At 47.6% G+C, this 23159-nt stretch overlaps 1 protein-coding gene across 7 annotated transcripts; it reads left to right on the top strand.

The window, feature by feature from the left end:
* Positions 1-543: 543 nt before the first annotated feature.
* Positions 544-23128, top strand: map7d3 (MAP7 domain containing 3). Of its 7 annotated transcripts, none has more exons than XM_023797716.2 (21): positions 544-978; positions 9554-9667; positions 9889-9969; positions 10124-10287; positions 10826-10940; positions 11193-11273; positions 11911-12018; positions 12453-12548; positions 13390-13485; positions 14650-14763; positions 15572-15678; positions 16700-16845; positions 16985-17214; positions 17954-18089; positions 18467-18680; positions 19125-19229; positions 19348-19398; positions 19612-19690; positions 20246-20357; positions 20460-20665; positions 20747-23128. In XM_023797716.2, the coding sequence occupies exons 1-21, from the start codon at positions 936-938 to the stop codon at positions 20752-20754; spliced, it is 2406 nt and encodes an 801-aa protein (XP_023653484.1). In that variant the 5' UTR covers positions 544-935; the 3' UTR covers positions 20755-23128. The 7 variants fall into 7 exon arrangements, with proteins under 7 accessions (XP_023653484.1, XP_023653483.1, XP_023653485.1 ...); XM_023797715.2 differs by having other exon boundaries at positions 15548-15678; XM_023797717.2 differs by lacking the exon at positions 11193-11273 and having other exon boundaries at positions 545-978; positions 15548-15678.
* Positions 23129-23159: the final 31 nt, after the last annotated feature.

Here is a 23159-nt window from a genome sequence, read left to right as displayed (position 1 = left end):
AAATGGATGACGAGGCTGAGGGCTGATCGAAGGGTAATTGGGACACTGTCTGGAGAAGAAGCGGGAGGTGGATTGTGGTACCCTCATATTTTATTCACTGTTCTGAAAGGTGGGGGGCGTTAGGGATTTCTGTTGCTGCAGTGGATTTCCAATCGATTCACCCCGCCCAAATCAAGTCAATATACAGAGGAAAAAACAACGAAGCAAAGTTCAAGCCACCTTTGTTAGCCAGTGGCTGCTGCTCTCCAATTGTTTTAGTAGACATTTTGTCGTTTTTTTAAAACCCAAACAAAAATGTTTATTAACGCTGTACTTCGTGTCATGAATTTCATCTGTTTCTAGCTTTCATTTTTTACAGTTGAAATCGTATTGGTGGGAAAACTTATTAAAAGTTTATGCTTAAAGGTGGGCGTCTATTTGAGCCGTTTAAGCAGATGCATGAATGAATAAATGAATCTGCATTTTCGAGTTCCGATTCGTTTTCGTGCATCCTCCGTTTCGTTCGCTGTATGGTGCGCATGTGCAGCCTATTCTGATCTAACGCGTAGGTCAGGCGGTGTTAAGAAAAGCCTCTTTGAAGTGTTGAGGAGGCAGAAAAAGTGTGCTCTTCAACCAGGTCGTGATCGCCTGCCGCCCGTCGCTATGGCAGCAAGTTCCTCAGACTCAAGCCACTAACGACAGCAAGTTTATGATTTAAAGTGTTAATGGCATCACCGCCAGTACACTAAGCGCCCCGCGTTTTGTATACGTTGTATTTAAGTTTATTTCGTACGCTTTGGAGACATCTGCACACGCTTATTAAACAGCGCGAATTTTCCTCATCCGTCAGGTGACGCTCGCGCGCCCTTTCAATCCGTCTCGCGCTGTCCACGTCCTCGTGAGTCGCGCGCATCTCTGTGTCGTCAAAAAAAAAGTAGGAAAAAAATCCTCCAAAAATGGCGGAAGGCGCGACTCTGAAGGAGATGCGAGCTCAGATGGGTGAGAATTTTATTTCTGAAGTTGTTAATTGCTTTGTTGTGTTGTCTAAAGTTGCATAAAAGTTGAATTAGAAAGGGTGTCGGCACTTATTTAGGGGGCCTTAGAGGCTGTCTCATGGTTCAAATGTGGCGCAGAGCTCCATCCGATTTTCGGACTTTGCCGGGTTGACCTAACCGGATAGAACTCAAAATATGACAACTTTTTCGGCGACTGGTTTTCCTCCAGCAAACTTCAGTTGAATTCATTGGACAGACGACTGTGAATGTTATGATACCGGGCTTCGCAGTTGTTGCGAGGGGCAGTTCAGGAAAACCGAGAGACCGCTGCCTGTCTACGGAACCGGCCGACATCTGTTTTCTGGCGCCAGCGGCCGGTGCCAGTTTTTCTGTGAAATCCTTAAATTTAATAAACTGGTTAGAAGTCCAACCGCTGATTTATATTGACCGAGTAGTGCAGATTGTACAAGCGTGGTTAGAGATATGTTGGTTAAAAGTGCATTTGAACTGTCTGGCTAAGTTTATAGCTAATAGCCAGCGTTTTCCTTGGGAAGTTTAGCTCGTTTGTTTGGCTCTCTATCACCTCAGCTGTGAAAAACTGAAACGGATTCAAATTTGAGTGTTTTTTGTGTACACTGTACAGCATCCCATTACCAAAGCGGACGATGCGAACTGACTAGTTTAAAAGCTGTCTCCTTATCGTTATACTGATTGCTATTGGAGATTATGATGCTAGTTTTCGGCGAGTATTTGCCGCTCCAAATAAAGCAAGATTTATTTGACTTCGGGTTTCGCGGTAGGATGAAACTTATCAAGATGGTTCGGCCTCGGTCTTTTCGGGAGGGGCTTAAAGGGAAAAGTCCTATTGTTAATGTATGGCACGGAATCATATAGTTTATAACATCGTTGTGATGGACGGAAAATGACAAGTAGTTTGAATATGGTGTTGCGGTTTGGAAAGCAAATGCAACGAAGGTGTTATTTATCTTGAAATGAGTACGTGACCAAGCAATTAAATGGCTTGGGTTTTGAACTTCCTCCGAACACGTCACGTTATTAATCAGATTGAGTATAGTTGTGGGAATCGGCTAATTCAGAGCCTACAATTAAAGCAGAAGATTGCCTGGCCAATTCTCAGTCCCACTGTGGAATTACTGTAGCCCACAGTTAAAAATCTGCAGTGTTCATGCTTCTCGGTTGGCACTATGATAGATAGCTAATGTAGCCTCAGAGAGGGAGGATTGTATCCTGTGACCTCTTTCTGCAAGCACAGAAAACCCTGAAATGGAGAACTGACCTACAGCCGTGGGAGTATACAGGAAGTCAGAAAGAGGGAGTGTGTCTGTTTGTGTCCATCGTTGTGAATGTGTGCTGTAAAACTTGAAACAAGCTGACATTTTTGTAAACATCAGTTTTGAGGGTTAATTGAACACTGCAGCAATGAGTGAAACATATTTTGAAATAGGAAACAATATTTATAAGCAATCTGAAAGTATCTTCATGGTAATACAGGAGACCTGGGTCTTCACATCTAGGCTTGGTTGAGCTAGGTTTGACGGACTGTTTCTGTCTATTCTTCACCAGGTCATGCATTGATGAGAATTTTTTAGCAGTAAGCATGTAGGTGCCATAGAAATAACATTGCCTGGTATACCTGAAATTCATGACCTGACAAGTTGTAACTTCTTGCATGGACAGGAGGTAGTTTTTAATGTTGGGATGGTGGATCCATAAAAACAGACTCCAAAATTCCATCACAAGGTATATGGATTGAATTCTGGTGAATGTCTGCTGATGGTTGATATTAAAATTTTTGGTAAGATTTACCCATGATGTCATGTGATTTTATATCTCGAGAGTGGTGTGTATTGTAAAGGTGTGTGTGCAGCATATATATTGTAATATGTTTGTGTGTGTTTATTTTTTGATTTTTTTCAAACTGGTTTCCCAGTGATTTTTCTTTAGGGACTGACTTTGTTTCCTGGGAGACACCTCTGAGGCAAACACATCTGACTCATTCCTACTGTCAGTAGCAGTTGCAGCACTATGGTTACTTTGTGATTGGCTGCAAGTTTTTTAGGGGCTACACAACTCTTAGGTGTCCACTTTTCTAGAATGCATTGGTGGCCAGTTCCCTGTTCGGTGTTCTCCAGGTAGCCTACTCTTATCAGAGCTACTGTGTCTGGAATGTGCTATTAGATGATCCTTCCAACAGACCGATAACATCTTTTCTAGATTGAGGTCAGGAATTAGGAAGATAGGAAATGTCTTTGAAGCATTGCTCCAGTGTATATGTTCATAATTTGTCCAATTTAACCTTTAGAAATGAACAACACTATTATAGTATGTAAGATATCAAAGGAGCATATATGATCCGATTTGTTTTTCCTGACTGGGTCGTTTGTAAAAATCATGCTGCGTTTATCTGATGGGTGGGAAGAACAAACAGCCATCTTGTTTACAGCGCTTGCGGCTGACAATCTGACAGATTTATATTACATCAACAGCAACAACCAACGGCATTTAAATCCAGTTTCTTCCTGACCAATCAAATATTGACCAGATCTGAATCCAGCATAACAATGATATTAGGTAGTTGTGCTCATTGTTGAGTGAGAGTGGGGACTCTACCATCACAGGAAGTGGACAAGCCATACCCTGAAGCTCCTCCCAGCAGTGGAGTAAATGGCACATCCATTACTGGTGCGCCCTTATGGTTGAATAGTACATGCAATCTTTGTCTTGGCTTTTGTCTGCAGGGTGGATGTAATGTCTTGCAGTGTCTGAACAGAATCTGTTTTGGTTTATTTGGACACCTGCAGGTGGCTGCTGCAAACTAGGGTTCCCAGGAGGAGACTTGAGGAAGTATCCTTGTGCAGCTATAGTGGTGGTACAAGACTTTGACGGCCCTGATAGCCGGTGCAACGAAAGTAGTGTTGTTGGGGACAGGAATGGGGTACAGTAGACTGCCAGAAGGGAGAATATGGAAATACTTTTCTAATAGTCATTTTTAATTTTGATTAATGTGAATGGTCAGGGAATTAAAATGCTATTTAAATTTCCTTGAGTTATTAGTGTTTTTAATGAACATGTTGCTTTTATTTGAATCTTTTCAATTAATAGTTCAGTCAAAGCTAATAAAGAGCTTGGTTTGGAAAAAAAGTGGAAATACATGTTGTGTTGACAGTACCAGGGCTGAAAACAGTGGCATTATCATGTCAAAGTGCAAACGGGCCTAGCCAGGTCCAGCTGTTTGTGACAGCTCAGCGGGCTTCTGCTCTAGGGCTCTGAGGTTACTGGCTCTCATTGTGTGTGCCGCCACGTTGGCCCCGGAAATGGTAGTCAAATGCAGGCTGTGGCTGGCACACTGTCCCCTCAAGGCTCTATAAATAACCCCGGCTTACTGGTCCAGCAGGGTGTCCCAGGTAATCCTACACAGATCAGCACCAGGCTGATGGGAAAGGAAGGAGGAATGGGTGAAGAAATCAGGGTGTATAAAGTGTTAATAGTGAAGAGTTATGAAGGAAGATTTTGCAGAGAGCAGAATAGATCTTATGGCATCTGTGTCCAGAGAACATCTTCCTATGCTTTACCATGCTTTGTGTTGTGTCGCCACCTTTCCTGTTGGGGGAGCAAGAGCCTTCAGGCTGTGGGGAAACTACCTCAGCCCTCCCTGAAGTGAGTACTTGTACTCCAATAATGAGGCTGTGTGTTATGAGGCTTTGGAATGTCATTGGTCCAGTTGCTCACTGGCCAGTGGTGCACAGTGGGTAGTAAAAAACTGTCCGATATGGTGCTGCTGCTCTTTGCCCCATTGAACGTAGCTACCCATATGTTAACTAGGGTGATTTACATCAGTGTGTTGGGCTTGGATATGGGCAGTTCACATGTGCTTTACCATAATCTACTAAGAGTGCATGCCTGTAGCACATGTTGTCAGTGGCCTGGAAAGTGCGTAAAGAAGAATGTTTTTGATCTTTTAAATGGGTGCATTTGGTTGCAAGTGGAAATAGGTGTGGTTCTGGAGTGCATGCCTTTAGACAAAATTGGGTGAGAGTTGGCCCAGACCTCTCAGACTGTCCCCTTGTTATAGTAAGGTGGTAACAGCTACACATTTGTTTTCTGTGTGGCTCTTGCATTTGGACTGCAGCTCATGTGATGTCACTAATGTGAATGCACAGAGGCTGCTGTGTGTGCTGCTTTTTCTTTGGGAACGTTCGAGGCGACAAGGCCCCACTCAGTTGCTCGTATGCAGCATGTCTTCATCCCAGTGGCTGTGCTTTTTCTAGACTTTGAGCACTAATCCCTAACCATAGTAGGTGTTGCTGAATGGGGGTTGACTAGACTCTGATCTCCTCACAGAATGTTTGTGTTTTCTGCTTCTTTTTGTGTCCAATATCTCCTGACTGGCATGCGTGTCATTGACCTTATCGTATCATCTCCAGCCTGTTGTTGCTGTGCCGGAAGCCAGTCTGAGGAGCCAAAGGTGCAGCAGAAACCAAGCTCTCCTTAGTGCTTAATACATGCACAAATTCAGTGGCCTTAGACCTTTGGACTTCTCTAGATGACTTTCAAGCTGCTTTCATTTGAGCTTTGGGATTGGCTACAACTGTAAATGTTTAAATGAACAAACAAAAAAAAAAACAAAATCCTCCACAAGACCTATTTTCTGGTGGTGTTCAGCTACTGTAATGTTTATTTTACCAGTAGATTACATAGTCGTGAGCTAACTGAGCTGGTGGTATGAAACGCTTCAAGTTTAGGCCATGCTGTTGTGCCATTACAGGGTTCCAGAATAACGCGTTGCATTGGTAGCACTGGTGCGCCTAACTCTCTTCATTCAGGTGCACCCAAATTTTTCACAGTGCCTTTAGCGCCACAATAATGCTTTTTAAGCGGCACCTTTTTGTCATTCCACATACACGTTTCTAGTTACGTAAATGACTATAATTAGGAATAAAGGTGCCGGTAAATATTTGTCTTTGTTTGAATCACAGCACAGACAAAAAAAATTGCAAAAGCTTTATTTTAGAACAAAACTTAAAGTGCGCTATGTTTAAAGTGCGTAACAAACTGAAAATTTCAAAAACTCAGATGAGTCAAAACTTCTCAAAAGTGTTGCTGCTCCCGGATACTTATAGAAAAAGCTTCAGTTTGCCGCTACCTGACGCTGAAATACTGCAGGGTAGGGGGCCACTCTGGTGGTCACACACTTGTCATGACACAGGATGTGTTTCTTATACCAATATTTCTGAAACTGTTCATTTACGAATGTTTTAAAGCCGTTATTATTAAAAATTACATACATTTAGCTTGATAGTCTGTGTTTTATTAGATTATTAATGTATATTTAGTTCAATAGCAGCAACGAGCGTTAATAAAATAGGCCTAAATCAACAAATGTTTTTAAACGGGTATGTTTTTATTTTAATTAAATCATTTACATTTAGCCAACCAATAACCTGCATGTTTTATTAGATTGGTGTAGCCAATATTTAACTCTATTGCGGCAGCTAGTATTTATATCAATAAAATAGACTACGATTACGAATGGTTTTTAAAGAGATGTCTGGATTACGTGTAATATAATTAGGCCTAGGTCTGCAATTAAATGCATATAATGGTAATGCAAAATCCCAAATATCGATTTAAGGTATTAATAAATGTTGTAAGTAATGTTGTTTTGTATATTCCACCTGTGTAGTCCTGTATTTTTTCTGTCCTTTTCTGTCCACCTTGGTCCTAGTGCAACAATGTTTCGTTTTACTGTATCCTGGGTATATGGCTGAGATTGACTGGCTCTGACCCTGAAAAAAAAACAGATGATATAAGGGCACCCAAGGAAAAAATTTAGTCACGCAGCAGATCTTTGATTGCATGTGCCACAAAATTGGGTGCAATCTGCAGCCCAGCCTTAAGTGATATTCTGGAATAATTACTCCTATCAGCTGGTGAAAAATAATGTTGCTGGCTGTCTTTCCATGTACAGCATCACCCTGAGGTACCTATTATTCTTTGAAATGTTTTGACTGCAGTACTTGGCAGACTGAATTCGTGTGCTGTCTGAGGTAATGCTAGCCCATTTTATTAGAGCATTGAGGCACTTCTCTTGTGGCTCTCCGATCTCTTGTGCTTTATGATTCTGACAACCTAGAAGGCCAGCAAGGCTTTCATTCAGACCCACTGGTCAATAGGAGACGGTGGCCATTGTCCTCACTCTGGATTGGCAGCTTGTCTTGTTAAGAATAGTGACGGCTTTAGCGTGACTTCATTTGTGGGGTTTGTGTGCTTGAGGACCTTGGTGTTGGTTTCCACGGAACCTGTGACTGTCACCTGGCAACAGTTTCCAAGCCATGACTTGCAGGAGTCCCCTTTGTTTCCTTGTCCTGGGCAGAAGTAGCATAATGTGTATGGTTCTGGTGTGAAATGGTGCATCTACCATTTGTTTGACAGGACTAAACGGCTGTGTGTGCTTTCTGTCTGTATACTTTCTGTGTGCTCTGGAGACCTTAAGTTTCACAAATGGCTGAAAAACATCCAAGTCTGCAGAGGGAGCAGCACCCACCAGTCTTCCCAGTGCGACATCTGCACTTTTCCATAAAACCAAAAGCCAGGCTGGGAGTGGGATCCATGCTGTTTGTGGGTTGATTTGGCCATTTGCACTCGCCTCACAGCTCGCTAAAACTGGCACAAATTTGGCAGCATCAGTGAGTGGTTCAATGACATCAGTCACTTAGCATTGAGCAGGGCTCTTTAAATCTGGACCTCTGTTCCAAATCCAGGCCTTATTTTCAGTTCTCCTAGGTAGTTAGTTTAATAATTACTGATTCTGATTGGTCACAGATGCTTCACATCCGGTTCACGGGTAAAGGAAGGCTGGTAAATCAGGGTGATAATGCTTGGACCTTGTGGACCGTGATTGGATTAGCCTTGGCATAGAGGGTAGTCCTTGCAGGCCTTGAGGGTCACATTTATTCAAAAATATATTTATTTATTTATTTTAGGAGGTTAGGTATGCTTATTGCTTCGCTTTTAGGTTTTTAAGAAGACTTAATTACACGTTTAATTAAATATTTGAAGAATGCTTTCTGCTGCAGTTTCCCCTCTTCTATTGCCGTTGAAGGCAAAATCCAGGAATTAAATAGCTGAAGGTTGCTGATGACATTTTCCAAGAAGATGCTGTTAGAATGATCTATGGAATAACATTTTACTGGGCTAGATATGGTTTTTCCGGTACCTTGGGTCTTGCAGCAGGACATTCCTTAGAGATGTTTGTTTTTATTCAGTTCTGCCTATAGTTGTCTTGCGGGCTTATGAGGGGCTGTGAGCTTGTATCCCCAAGTCACCTTGCTCAGTCTTGCAGTCATCCGAGCTCCTCCTTGGGGCTTTTTGCACTGTACTAGTGAGCTGAAGATGAATAGGATCTTTTTTTTATCAGTCTGTAGGTCATCCATGGGATTAGGGTTTGGTACAATTTCTGTGCCATCCAGTTTCTATGCTATGTGTCCGTAATTAAATAGTTTCAGTTCTGACCCAGTCTCTAAACTGATGATAAAAATGGGTGAAGCTTTTTTTTACACAAAAGTTTGCAGTCTAATCCTGTGAACACCCCCACCCCCTTGGAAAGAAAGAGATGCACCTATTTTATCCGCCAACTGTTAGTATTGGCTGATGGTTAAAATGAGCCAAAATTTATCGCTGGTAATTCCTTTTAAAATGGCGACCCATAATACTTTGCACCCCCACATACTAAACACTTAGACAAATGTCTGCTGTGTGGAATTATTTTAATGTTTGCTAAAATGGCATTAGAAATGCATTTTGCAAACATTGCTCTGCTAAAATTGCACGAGGAGGATCCACTAATCAGCATTTCAAAACAACAAATTTGATTGGTCACCTTAAGGCGGGACAGTGAAAAGTGTGTAGGGTGTCTGAGAAAACATCCATTTCAATGAAGAGGGCTGCAGTACCGCCGGATAACGCTAATCTGTCAGTAACGCAAGCGTTTGACAGCAAAAGAAAATTCAGTGCAGACAGTGCAAAATCAAAAGATATTGCGCGGAAAATTACTCAGTTTATAGACCTTGACAAGTCCTTCTTTCTTTAATGTTATAAATATATAAGATCTATAGAGTTTTAAAACATAGTGCGCTTGTACTGTTGTATGCCTGAGTTGGTGTTTTCTTACCAAGAAATATGAAGTACTTATATTTTTGGAATATCATTTATTTTTTAACTTGGGTGGAGTGTCCCTTTTAAACATATTTAAGCAGAGCCTTCAGTATCTGTGTCAGTTTTCAAAATAATCGGCTATCGGTATCGGCCAGAAATTCCCTTATCTGTGCATCACTAAAAAAAGATTTCCTCCCTGGCAAGCAGGGGCCAGTCCTGAGGTTTGACGAGTCCAGACATGGACTGACACTCCGAAGTGAGGCTGCTGGGTCTTTCTCAAACAGGCATAAAACCCTGCATACCGCAGAATATAACGGCACTGGGCATGTAGTGCTGGAAAGCAGCTGGTGTGGCATTTCTGTTAAGTAATATCTGTCTTCTGCACTGGCCCCATATCTCCTTAGCTGCAGCTGCGCAGGCAGAAGCAGACGAGCGCCGCTCTCAGGCCGCTAGCAGCCCGGTGTCAGCGTCAACGGTGGGAACGCCAGCCGGTGCCAAGCCCCCAGGTGCCCGGCCTGGTAAGGGTCTTCACATGTGTTTTGAGCTACTGCCAGTTCATTGAGCAGCACACTATAGCCATTGTGTCTGTGCTGTAGTCATAAGCCATGCTGGTCCAGTTTGTTTTTGTATCAGAATGGTGGGGTGGGGGGGGATTTCAGGAAAAAGATTTTGGGGTGGAGTGCAATAATAGGTGACTAAGGATTGTGTGTGTGGGTCATGCTGGCATTTGTGTTGTTAGTCCTAGATGGAGCATCACTGAAGATAGACGACAAGCTTAGGGTTGCCAAAGAGCGGAGGGAGGAACAGGAAAGGCAGCAGGGTAAGTGGTGGCAATATTCCCATGCCCCATAGGTAGTGCATCCGGGATTCCTGCCCTGTTTCCTGCCTGTGATCTCGAAGTAGTCGTTAGGTTCTGGCTGCCCGCTGTTGGTCGTGCCACATCGGTAAAGACGCATTTCCCCATGCCCACTCAGCGGCACGCGGATCGCAGATCGAGGAAAGGGAGCGCAAGACCAAGTTGCAGTACGAGCGGCAGCTAGAGGAGCGGCAGCGCAAGATGGGGGAGCAGCGTCAGCGGGAGGAGCAGCGGCGCGTCGCCGTGGAGGAGAAGCGCAGGCAGAAGCTGGAAGAGGAGAAGGTTGGTGTACTCTGGTTGATGCTGGTGAGCTGGGCAGAAGGTATCTCTGTATTCAGTGATGGTGTGTTTCAAAGGTTAGGGTACAACTGAATCCTTCATATGGCAAAAATAAAAGCAAATATCTGACAAAGCAGGAATATGATTGGTGAAGGGTATTATTATGTAGTCGGTGATTAGGTCAGTGTGTTACTGTGGGTCATCCTGATTCTCCAGTACATTGTGACTGTTTAGTGCACTACTGTGGTAACTGGGTGGTGGATGATATGGGCTGGTGTATAAATAGGTAGGTAGCTTCTGCTCTGGCGTGCAAGCTTTCTCACCTCTACTGTCCTCTGCGTGACTGCAGAGGCTCCTGTACTGAAATTTGACACTTGTGGGTCCGTTTTCCCTCCCCAGCTCACAGTGCGTATGGCGAGTTATTGGCACGTGAGTGACGGGCTGCTTAGCATACCGCTCTTCCTGTCTGGCTGTGTTGGATATGTCCTTTTCAAGTGCACGTCGCCCTCCGGTATGTTCTGAATGCTCACGTCTGCCACAGGAACACTATGAGGCAGTGGTGAGGCGCACACTTGAACGCAGCCAGCGCCTGGAGCTGAGGCAGAAAAGATGGTCCTGGGGAGGCGGCCTGACGGCTGACGGCCCCCAGAAATCTGGTGAGGACTTCCTGGTTAAAGCCACAGCCGTCTTCCTGTGAGAATATAGAGTTTTTACACCAGGAATGTTTGGATGTATATTAAATCCTGACCCATCTCTCCCAGAAAGAAGCAGGTCAGCAGTGCTGTGTGTGGGTCATCTGGGCCGTAAATGTTCTACTTGCAGGAGCTGTCTGACTTGCAGACTCTAAGCCACTGACTCTGACCCCCCATGTTTGCCATGTGGCCTGAGTGAGCCCTTTCGCCCTGCAGGTGACTCTGAGGCGGCAGGCCCCGCCCCCCTAGCTAGCATAGCACCCCCCTCCGAACCCCAGGGCCCCCAGAAGACGCAAGGTGCTTGTTATCCCCTTGGATTTTGAAGCACTGGCATTTTCTCTCAGCTTGTTCGCACGCACGTGCACGTTTTCTTCCTGCCCCACTAACTTGCCCCTTTGGTTCTCAGTTTCGTGTTGCTCCCTCATTGCAATCAACTCACTAAGCCCTTCCGGGTCAGGGGTCGTCACAGGCTACATTCCTCCAATGGGAAGCATGTGCGGGCGTCACTAATGCTATACTGCAGTACAACACTGAAGAATGCACTGTCGGTGTTTGTGTCTCCATGCATGCATACTTGTTTTTCCATGTGCTGTAATGCAAAAGTCTCAATTTTGTTTTCCTGTTCTTGCTGGTTAGCAACAAGCACATTGTCTGGGCTGTGAGTCTGAGGTGCTTAAAGCTGGTCAGCTTGGCAGACCAACGATCTGAGATTTGTCTCGCCGGCGAATGGAATTTTCTTCCATAATGGGCTTTTCTGTGATGTTTTTTTTCCTCCATCTCGCTGGAGCTGATGCCTTATTTTGGCCGGACTGAGCGGAAGCTGTTGGCTGTGCAGAGGGGGGGGGGGGCTCAGCCCTGCTTCAGTGCCCACTGTCTGCTCATCTCTGACCCCATCTTCCTAAAATGTACTTCCTCTCTGGTCTCTCTCTGCCAGTTGACAAGCGTTCCAGCTCTACTGTGAATCTAAAGCAGTCTGCAGACTCTGGCATCAGCAAGCGCTTGTCATCCTCTTCCGCTGCTCTAATCAACTCTCCTGACAAGAGTAAGTAACACAGCACACCCCCCCCCCGCTGGCCCCCGACTCACAAGTCCAGACCCAGTGACACTCTTTGACCCTGGCTCCCAGTTTTCAGTTTGCTTGCTTGTAAAAATACACTTGCTTCACCTTCACCGTTCATGTGCTTGTGACCTATACCAGTGGGCAAAGTGGCACTTCGGTTGCAGCAATTGAAGAGTCTGAGTTTCTTTTCCCCCCGACCCTTGTTTTCAGTCTTGAGTTTTGTTTCCCCCCAGCTAGCAGTCGGTAAGGTCATTTTCAGTGGCGTGTCTTAACTGTGCCCACCCTCCCTTTCCCTCCCCCTTGCCTGGGATCAACTCGAGCTGTCGTGTCAAATGACTCTCCTGACTCTCCTTTCGGTTTGTTCCTGTTAACCCTGCTCCTCACGCGTCTAGAGGTGTGCTCTCCTCGTTTCCCAGGTGTTAAACGGCGGAGCTCCTCTCTGAACCGGTTACCTAGCAATGGTTCCCAATCAGCAAAGGAATCCCAGGAACCACTTCTGGGCCCCCCCACAGGTGCAGCTCCTCCTCCAGCTCACACCTGCACATCTACATGCAGTACTTGCTTTACTTGTGGTAGCTTAGTCAGGTTTGATTCATGGGTTAGAAACTCCAGTTCCATGAAAGGAAGCGCTTGTCTCCATGAACACGCATAGTTCCATTTGCCAGCATACTGGCTGTGCATTATACCGTTTTCCTTGTGCCCGGCTGACCTGTGTATATATATAAAATCATATTCCCCCCGGCTGCTGCTATATCTCTGCAAAACTGAGCTGGATTGGCTCTTGGCCTGAATCCACTTGTATCTGTGTCTGATGTCATCAGTTTTGGCATGTGATTTATAATCGAAGGCCCACGTGGCTGTAAGTTTGTTCTTGCTGAGTACAGCCATTATAGAGCAGTGTCTGCTGGAATTACTTCCATTACCAGGATATAACAGTTCAAATGGTTGCTTACTAAGGCCTTTTAATCCAGAGCAACTTTTTATTGCATTGGCTTGCAATAAAGCCTAAGGAAATTTGTTTTTTTTTTTTAACTGATAGATATTTGTATGAATATAAATTCCTTTGCTTTAAAGTAATTCAGATTAATAACATGACGTTACATTAGTGTATTGTAGGTTCACTTGTTAGCCAGAGAGGGACTGAGGATAACCTTGCGTTATGCAAAAGGCTGTTGTTCTCGCTCTGATATTTTATTTGTATACCAGTAAATGAACAGGTTTAGTGGCTCGTTGACAAGAAGCAGGTCCCCTCCTGCGATGTTTGGGTGACGTTTTCCGCATGCTGTCCTAGCCTGACCCTGCGAGTCTCTTTGAGAGGCCCTAATGCCTCCCTGTCCCTCCTCCTGTTTGTAGGCTCCGCCTTGAAGAAAAGAAGCTCCTCCCTCTCTCGGGATCGGAGCAAATTGCAGCCCTCCGCCAAGATAGAAAAAAACACCAAGGCTGAAAAAGGTTGCTCATTGGTTATATTTGTGTATGTGCGTGTGTATATATCTGCGGGCTAACACTGACTGCGCATGCTCGTGTTGCCGGTACCACTGACTCGCTGGTTCTGTCCCAGGAAGACCCAGGATGGTTCCTGTTTAATCTCAGGCGTCCTCTGCTCTGCCTTTTGTTTGCTGGCCAAACCATGTCTGTCTCTCAGTTTACCTGCTCAGAGTCTCTTCCTTTCCATACGTCTGGTGTTGGTGAGTGAGGCATTTGCTTGCAGCTAATCCTGTATTAACCTTTATTCCCCTACTTCCCCCCCCCGGTCGCCAGGAAAAGACGCCTTTGTATTCACACAATGTTGTGTTTGTGTCCGACCGGCATTACTGCACTTGTCATTGTTTTTTTCCCCTGGAGCAAATAGCGTCGTCCAGAGTTGTGTGTCCTTGCGCCCCCTAGAGGAAATAAGCAAACATTGATCCTTGGGATGCCAACACTGCCCACTGACCTGCACTGGAGGACTCTGGGTCAGACAGAGCAGCTATGAAATTATGGGAATTAGAACTGCAGTGTCGTGATGCATTCAGCCGTTTTGGGTGTGCGTGTGGAACAATTGCTGACACACGGTGGTATTTGTGGAACCCCCCGCCCCCCCCCCCCCCCCCCCCGAATGATTGAGCGAGCCTCTGTCACAGCCTTCTGTGGCCTGAGATGACAGTGAACATGTGGACACACCTGTAACTCCAGAGGAGCTGTGAAGCCTCTTGATTCATTAACCTTATTTCAGCTGTTGACTTCCCCCCCCAAGCAGATCGGTCGATGTCAGTCTGTTCTCATGTACGTCCCGTTGAGCTGTCCTGCATCAGCCCTGTCACACTAACCCGCCCCCCCCACCACCACCTGTACTGAGGACTTCCTCCCTAACTTTTTCAGTGGATTTAATTCTCCATGGATTTGCTTGACTGATTCTTTTGGGGGTTTTTTTGATTTTCCTTTTAATTCACGATGTCACCTTCACCCCTGTCCCCCCCCTTTTCTCCGTCCTCCATCGTGTGTGTGTGTGTGTGTGTGTGCGCGCGCGTGTGTGCGCGCGTGTGTGCGCGTGTGTGTGCGCGTGTGTGTGGGCGTGTGTGTGTGGGCGTGTGCCCAACCTGCTTGCTATGCGCTTGTGTGCACGGCCTGTTTTAGAGCGCCGCCCGCTGGACAGTGGGGTCCTCAGCCGCCTGCTCACCCCCACCCAGGCCTCCCTCGCTAGGAGCAAGAGTGCCGCAGTCCTCCTGGCAGATGGCACAGACCCTCAAGGTAATTGCCCCCCCCCCTCAGCGTGATGGATTTGCCAATAGTGAGACCCTGAGTCAGGTGACGCTTTGTCACTTCAGTCCCCATAATCCCCCAAGTCCATTTGCTGCCCAAGGAAGGCCCAGTGTTCCATTTCAAATATGCCACCCCCCCCCCCCCATGTCACATGGCTACATCCTTGGTCCAAACGCCCCCCCCCCCTTATAGTGGGTTATGGCGGCACGTTCCTGAAGCTTTGGGAATAGAGGGTGAACCCTTCCAGTTCCCCTCCGTTTCATCATGCGGCCCCAACCTCGGTAAGCTTCCGCTCTTAGCGTCTCCCGCACTAACTTGCTAGTTGGCAGAGAGACGCTAACTGGCCTCTAGTTGTCCTGAAGTGTAACTGGCACCGCAGGTCATTGGAGAGAGACGGCAGATGAAGGCTAAGGTGGCGACACCCTGAAGAAGCTTCTGGGCCTAAGTTTCAGGCCTGCAGTCAGTACAGCCCCTTCCCATCACCCCAGTTAGCCTGTAAAAAGTGATAAATATGAGGTTTGTTTCCCATTGTGAAGCGCTTGCTATAGAGCTTGTTTACAGTGTGAGCTTGGAGCGCTCTGTGTTCCCCCCTGTCCTACAGCCCCAAAGCCCCCTGGGAAATCAAAACCTAATCTAACATGCTCAAATCTTTTTGTCCTCTTCCATTCTCATTTCTCTCTTCTATTCACACCATCCCTCTCCTTTGGCCCACCCATTCTCCTGCCTCTCCCTTTCCCATTGGCCATGTACCAATGATGTAACCTTTTACCAGAGCCTCCCTTATGTGCTCGTTCAGCCTCGGTCAGCCCCATGCCCCGAGGCCCAATCCGGAGCCGCAGTGTCGACCGCCAGAAGGGTCCCCCCACATCCACACCCTTGGACACGACGCCTGACAGCACAAAGGTAATTCCCCGTCACCCCCCTTGTATTCAACTAACAAGCTTGTCAAGAGGGTTGTTCTATATGCAACCTCAGATTCAAGCGCATAGGTGAAGTCATCTTGAGGGCAAAAGGTGTCATATCTGCACAGGACATTGATGTCGCAGATAACGTGGTGCAGAGAGGTTTGGGGGGGGGGGGGGCTTGACAGGGATGTGCTGCTGTGCCTGCAGGGTTCAGAGTTCGGCTTTTGCTGCTTGTTTGAGGGTCACTCTGCCGGGCCCGCGTCACCTCACTGGCCGGGCCCGCGTCACCTCACTGGCCGGGCCCGCGTCACCTCACTGGCCGGGCCCGCGTCACCTCACTGGCCGGGCCCGCGTCACCTCACTGGCCGGGCCCGCGTCACCTCACTGGCCGGGCCCGCGTCACCTCACTGGCCCGGCCTTATCAGTCTGCACTCACACGGCAGGGAAACACAGGTGCACACGCATCCTCCTGAATTTGCCTGTCAAACCAGCCAGTTCCCATATCCCTTGTTCTCCGAATTCCTGCCCCCCTCCCACATACTTCCCTTCAGTGGAGAGAAGCACACTGGACGCTGCAGGTATCGCTGCACCCCCCCCGCCCCCGCTCGTGTCAGCGTGTGATGTCCTGTGCCCAGGGCAGCCATAACCAAACCCAGCCCAGTCTGAGGCCCCGTTTACCTGCGGACCCGGGCCGCTCTCTGATTCTGCTGCAGATTATGATACAGAATAACAGGAAATTAAACTGCTTAGCTCCAGTATTCACCAGCTATGTCACGTTGCCCTTTTCCTTCCAGTAATTCGTTTAGGGAGCATGAGGTGAGCGGGGCTCCAGCTACCATTGTGGGGACGCGGGGGCCTTTATGGAGGCCTGGCTCTCGGTGTCGGGGCCCCGTGCTCCAGCTCAGGCTTGTGCTGGCTGCCTTTACCTGCATCATGCCACCGTCTTAAGCCACTGTCCTGTGAGGTGTTTTTTGTTTGATCTTTATGGCTTTGATGGCTTTGCATTGTGCCCCCCCCAGAAAGTCCAAAAGCAGACCCCGCCTTCCGGAGGGGGTCGGCCCCCCTCGCCATCGCCCTCTCGCAGCCTAAGCAGGCGGCGTTCTCCTTCCCCCGTGGCCATGGCGTCCGCTGCTGCCAGGAGAAGCCCCTCCCCAGTCGTGTCCAGGTACCGTCACACCCCTGTCCCTTTGTGCTAGAAATATATTTTTGATGGATATGAAATTCAAATGTAGCTTTAATGCTTCAATGTCATTGAAGTTAATGAATGGAAATTGGTGCTTATGCCGCCTCACCTGGTTCCACAGGCAGAACCCCAGCCCCCCCTCCCCCCTCAGAGCCGCACAGGGCCTACCTTCCCCGCAGCTCACCTCCAAACCAGCCCCCATCCAACGGCCCCCCCTCACGCCCGTTGGGCCTCCCACCCTTCGCAAGAGGGACTCGAAGCCAAAGGAGACCCCCCCAAAGCAGCCCATCGCCGTCAAGTCGCCCGAGCCCCCAGCCACCGGCGGGACCCCCAGCGCCAAGACCAAAGATGGTGAATGCTGTAGTGTGTGTGTGTGTGTGTGTGTGTGTGTGTGTGTGTGTGTGTGTGTGTGAGTGATTTTTACTGGCTACTGATCACTGGATCAGCTTCTCTGACTTGGGTCGGTTGACTTGGGGTTCGTCATTGGTGGACTACCTGCATCACCGCGGAATATCATAACACACTGCTCTCCTTTCCTGTTCCCCTCCATTTTTGCATAGCAACATAAGAAAAGTGAGCAATAGGAAGTGATTATGAAACGTGTGAAGCAGCTCAGATTCCGTGCGAGATCGGGTCTTTCACATGGAGCAGCGTGCTGGCAGATACGATCAGGCTAGGTCACTAATAATCCACACTAATAATCAGTGGTCTGGAATAGAAGATAGGAGGTCTCTGAAGATTACGTTGGGCTTGTGCTCACTGTGGTCACGCTCGAAAGCCTCGCCATCTTGTTCCTCCCTAGTCAGATACGTTGGCATTAAGCACACACCTCTGAGCCTGGTTTCTAAACCCTTGCACCCTGATAGTGATGCAGTTGCCCCCTAACTGCTCAGGTGCTGGAACTGCTAGGAGCGCATTCACTGTGGGTGCTGAACCCAAAAGGCCTTATATTAATATATCTTGCATTTTATAGAGGGACGTCCTGCATATGCTGTGGTACAGAGATGACGTCCTGTGTGGGTCCGTGTCCGTCCAGCATGCGGTATCCATAGCTCACCATCTCAGTGGGCTGCTTCTGCTCGTCTTGCAGACCCCAACTCCAAGGCAGTGGGAGGCACCACGTCAGCAGAGGAGGCGGCGAAGATCCTGTCTGAGAACCGGCGTCTGGCCCGGGAGCAGAAGGAGAAGGAGGAGCAGCTACGGCTGCAAAGAGAGCAGGAGGAGAGGTGAGGGGTAGGAGGATGGTCATGAGCTGCTTCTTGGGTAGCTATCTTGCATTGCATGCGATTGTCTGCCAGCCTCGCAGTAACTCCTGCTCCATGCGCCCTCTCCAGGTCAAGCATGGGAATGTCCTCTCACCTGTCCCAGGTGGGGCTCTTCCAGTATGAAGCTCTGGGCCTTATGCTGCTGGGTGCCTGTTAGCCCCAAAGCTCTTAACTGCTATCCTTTCACAGCAGTGCTGGGTTCTTTCCCTGGGGAAGCTTCAGTTGATGTGTTTTTAGTTTGACTTTGACTGCTTTGCAGCTCCCCAGTCAAAGATTCTACAGATTCCTGGTCATGCCGGCTGAGTGATCTAAAGGCTATTCTGTGGATCCTGCTGCAGGAGGTTGCAGGAAGAGCAGGAGGCGCGGAGGGTCGAGGAGGAGCGGGTGAGGCGACTGGAGGAGGAGCAGAAGAGAGAGGAAGAGAGGAAGAGGCAGGAGGAGCAGGAGAAGGAGTGGAAGAGAACGGAAGAAGAGCGCCTCCTGATGGAGCAGCAAGAGAAGGAAAGGCTGGAGGAGGAGGATCGTGAGAAGCAGTTAGAGATGCAGAAGGAGGTCAGTGGGGGGAGGATGAGGGAGGCAGGCAGGGAGCAGTTTTCTGCTGAGCCTGGGCTTTGAATGACATGAGAATGATGTGTTTACTCTCTGCTCTAATAGGAACAAGAGAGACAAGAAGGACTGATAACTAATGCTAGCATTTGGAAACTGACACTTAATGGAGAGTATTAAACCTATTGTGGCGATAGGGGAAGTGTTTAATCCCGCTTTCTTAGAGTCAGACTGGAGCTAGTTTGTAGGTCTAGCTTCCTTAGGGCTAGATCTTGGGTCTGGACCAAGTTCAACATCAAGGCAGGTTTGTGATCCATGGTGGTAGCTGCAGACCTAGAGCAGGGATGACCGTGTGAATTCCAGCCATTAGGCCTCGTTTAAAGGCGTGGAGACTATCGACGGCATTCGTATCGGCCGCTGGCGATCTGACTCGACTTGTGGTCCATGCAGCGCGAAGAGGCGGAGGCCCGGGCCCTGGAGGAGGCGGAGAAGCAGCGGCAGGAGAGGGAGAGAGTGATGCAGCAGAGTCAACAGGAGCGCATGGAGAGGAAGAAGGTGAGTCGCAGCTCCACCCTGCCAGGGCAGCTCCTCTGTGCCTTTTGTGTTTAACGTGCCGCCCCAAGATGGCGCCAGTGCAGCATCATGAGCTCTGTGCCGCTTGCTGTCTACTCAGCGGATCGAAGAAATCATGAAGCGGACCAGGAAAGCTGACCAAAATGATAAGGTGGGTGTTCCTTTCATTCAATACCCAGATTTATTACCCAGAAGACCTTGCAGGCTGGTACCGGTGGTGCTGATGGAAAGCCTCTTGTTTTGTGGTCCTCAGTGATGTAATAACCTCTGGATCAGTTGCCTTCTAGTAAGATTTTTTACGTGGTGTGTCAGGAGTGCACTGTACTGTCGGGGTGTTCTGTTCATTGTGCATCTGTGTCTTTAGAGGGAGGAGGAGGAGGAGGAGAAGGTCCTGCAGAATGAGAACGGGGAGGAGGAGTGCGAGCATGTCTGTGAACAGAGCCGTGAGTGTCCGTCCCTCTGTTACTATGTGGGCATTGACTGTAAGGTGATGATGTCATCTAAATACAATGACAGGATTAGCCTCTAAAAGCACTCGATGGCTTGGACCTGCTGCAGCTTACCTCGTGATGTAGTAATGTCTAAATACTGCTGGGGGTGGCAGACATGGTAAACAAACTCAGTACTGGGAAATGCACAAATGCCAGTCGGGTTGAGAACTGTTGTCTAAATTAGAATTGCTCTTTCCCTGCATATACCGAAGTGAGACAAACTGGATTCCTAATGCACAATTTTAGTGCGTAAGCATACATATTGTTGGTCATAGACCATAAACCTGAAAGACTTCATTTCAGAATCATGACACTAGATTCCACAAATCAAAGTAAAATGTTTTACGCTGTTTGCTTGTACAAAAGTTACTGAAAACAACTATTCCAACAAAAGCTGTAAGGACTTCAGTTTAGAGTTTATGCATCTTATTACCTGCTGGGCAAAAATTATCATGGAAAACAGCAGACAGGCAACTCTCTGAGCCGTATGGTGGTGTGTTATTACAGAGACACCGTCGACAGAGCGGGACATCCCTCAGGAGGTGGGTTCTCCTGGAAGTGTCAACGGGGTGCTGGAGCTGGAGAACAAGGAGAACCAGGAGCAGCAGGAGGTGCTTGGGTATGAGGGTGCTCCGACCTCTCGCTCGGTTCAGGCCCGCAGGGAGTCGTATGTGAGTGTGTGTATATGGCCAAACTGAAGGCAGACCCCCCCCCCCCACAGTCTGGCACCCAAGACTCGTCCAACCGAGGGCCCCAACTTCCTGAACGGCAAGGCCGCCACTTGGACCTTTGAGGAGTTTATCGACCTGGGCATGAACGATGGCCAGAGCCAGAACCTCGTGGACCCCGAAGGGGGGCCCCAAGCCCCCCGGGCCGCCTTTGAGGACAAACCCCTGCATCAGGGCCAGGCCATTGGAGCCCTCTCTGGTGAGCCCCGCCACTGCAACGCTAAGATGTCGTCAGGGTTACAGATGAAGTCAGCTGACTGATTATCCCCCCTTTCGACAGAGATATGATGCTGTCGCCCCAGCCTTCGATCCTCTGGCCCTCCCAGATCTGCTGGCACCCCCACCGCCCCAGATGGAAAAGGGCAAGCGTGGAAGAGGCCTGGATTCAGCAGGCTGGCATCCTAATTCCTCACCAGTGTGGGGGGGGGGGCAAATGTAGAAGAGGAACAAAATTGCTTCAGGGAAAAGGTTGTTTTGTCAGTATGCGTCCTTCATCTAGGTCTGTCACTTGCAAATGCAAACTTGGTTTTGTATTTATTTTTATTCTGATTTTTTTTTTTTTTGCGGTTATAAATCTTGGGTCCAGATTTTCTCTCCCCATTGCAACCTTCAGTTTTGTTCCTCTCGTCTCATTGGCTGTCGGGTTCTGCAACGCTGCTGACCTCCATGCCTCGACTAAGACTTTCTTCCAGCATTGCTGCGACTGGCTGACTGTGACTGGGGCTTCTATGACCAAAGTGATAAAGCGCTGGAGAGAGACATGGTTACCAAGGTTACTGTAAAGGGGGGGGGGGGGGTGATATTGGGGTCGGTGAAAGTGGGGCACTAGGCAACCCCAGCATCCTATTGTCCACACAGGTTTGCAAAGTGCCACTGTGACTTTCTGACCTCCTCTGTAATCTCTGCTCATAAATCTCAAGGGTTCGGTGTTAGGTAAGCTCAACTCTGCCTCATCCATTTGTAATGTTTCTTGAAGGTAGTTACTCTGTGTGAGTGCTTGTGTGGATACCTTACAGGGTTAGGCTCCACTGAGCCAGCAGATTTTTTTTTCTCCCCAGGTTCTTCAAGTGATCAGAAACCCATTTCTTGACCAGGGTAGAGATGGCAAGTCACTCGGTCAAAACATTTCAGCTTTTTTTTTTGTCCGCAAGGGTCGTTTGCCTCCGGAAATAATTTCTATGATAACTTTACTGTGGCTGTTTTTATTAAAGATATGTATTTCAGAATGTAAAAATGGACTTTATTAACTTTAGTTCATACTTTTTTTCTGTAAAACTTTCCTTTGCTGCTTGTATTTTTCTTGTATAAATGTTTAACGTTATTTAAAAAAAACACTTAAAACGCACGTGACCTGGTATTTCCCGAAACCGGATTAATGCCAGCACCCATTGACATGTAACAGACACGAGGTGAGCTCCATGTTTATCTGGTGGCAGTGGCCGTCTGGGGGACATTTTAGGCAGCAAATGTCGCATGTGTTTCCTTCACTAATTCTTATACTGCCACCTGCTGGACACCTTTATTGTGCATGTTTTGGGTCAGCTTCTTATTTACTCTGGGATCTTCTGTCTGCAGAAATGTGCTTTTAAATCAAACAAAAAAAAACAAACTTGATTTCCGACATTAGTGCTTAGGTTTATATGTTGCTGCATTGTGCATTAGGTATGTGTGAAAGGATGTTCCCGTCTTGTTACTGTATGACCCACAAAATCAGTATTGGGCATCATTGAGCCCTCGGCAAAACGGGGAAAGGAGGGAGGGGGGTGGCCATGACTTTGAGCGGGAAGTGCGACGGTCCTCCTGCTATTGGTTCTCGGGAGAAGGTCGATTTCCAGGCATTCTGGTCTTCAGAAAACCACCTCCTGAGAGTTACGTCGGTCGTCGGTCCTTGGGCGTTCAGTACTGTTACATTTGGATCACTGCAGATGCTTCCTCCCACTGCATTTTACCTGGTCTGTGTTGATCACATGGATAAGAAAGTAAGTCCTGAGGACTTGGAAATTGCAAATCGCATTTTGAGACCTTTTTAAAAAAAGGGGGGGGGGCAGGGGGTTTTACAGGTAATGGAAGTCAGGGGTTCAGTGAGATCTGAAGCAAGCACAGATGTTCAGTTGTTCTAGCCTGTTGACGGTGAGTAGTGCTGTTGTTTTTTTGCTATGTTGGGGTGTAAGATTGAGTTTCTGTGAGGAACACTGAAGAATGCCTTGTTAGTTTCATTCCCCTTCTTTCCATTAGTTTGTCTCTTTCTGGCGCCTAACCCTAACCCTTCTTAAGACTTGGCCCTCAAAATCGCACTGTGCTGAGATGGCCCAGGTAGACGCTCTTTCTGCATGGTTCTTGCTTCAGGGTGCAGGACATGCTACCCATGCTTCAGTGGCCTTCGGTGAGGAGCACGTTCTTCATGGTCATATGGTGGTTGTGATGGTGGTAGTTTTGAGCAGTACTCTAGGACTGTAACGGTTCTCTCTTCCACAGTCCTATTAACCAAATCCCTTATACGTCTGCTATGACAATCGCCGCCTCAACAGGGGAATGAGTAAGATGTCAGTGTCATATTCGTTCAAACGCCCGACCCATAACCAATATCTGTAAATATCTTTTAGAAATATATAAAAGTAATAATTGTTATAAAGTTGTGGAACAATAAAATTATTTAACAGATGATTGGGGGAAACGGATTTCTTTACAAATAA

Source organism: Paramormyrops kingsleyae, chromosome 10, assembly GCF_048594095.1.
Source record: "Paramormyrops kingsleyae isolate MSU_618 chromosome 10, PKINGS_0.4, whole genome shotgun sequence".
Classification (NCBI taxonomy): domain Eukaryota; kingdom Metazoa; phylum Chordata; class Actinopteri; order Osteoglossiformes; family Mormyridae; genus Paramormyrops; species Paramormyrops kingsleyae.
Note: the sequence above shows the minus strand (reverse complement) of the source record. Positions and strands in the feature narration are given on the sequence as shown.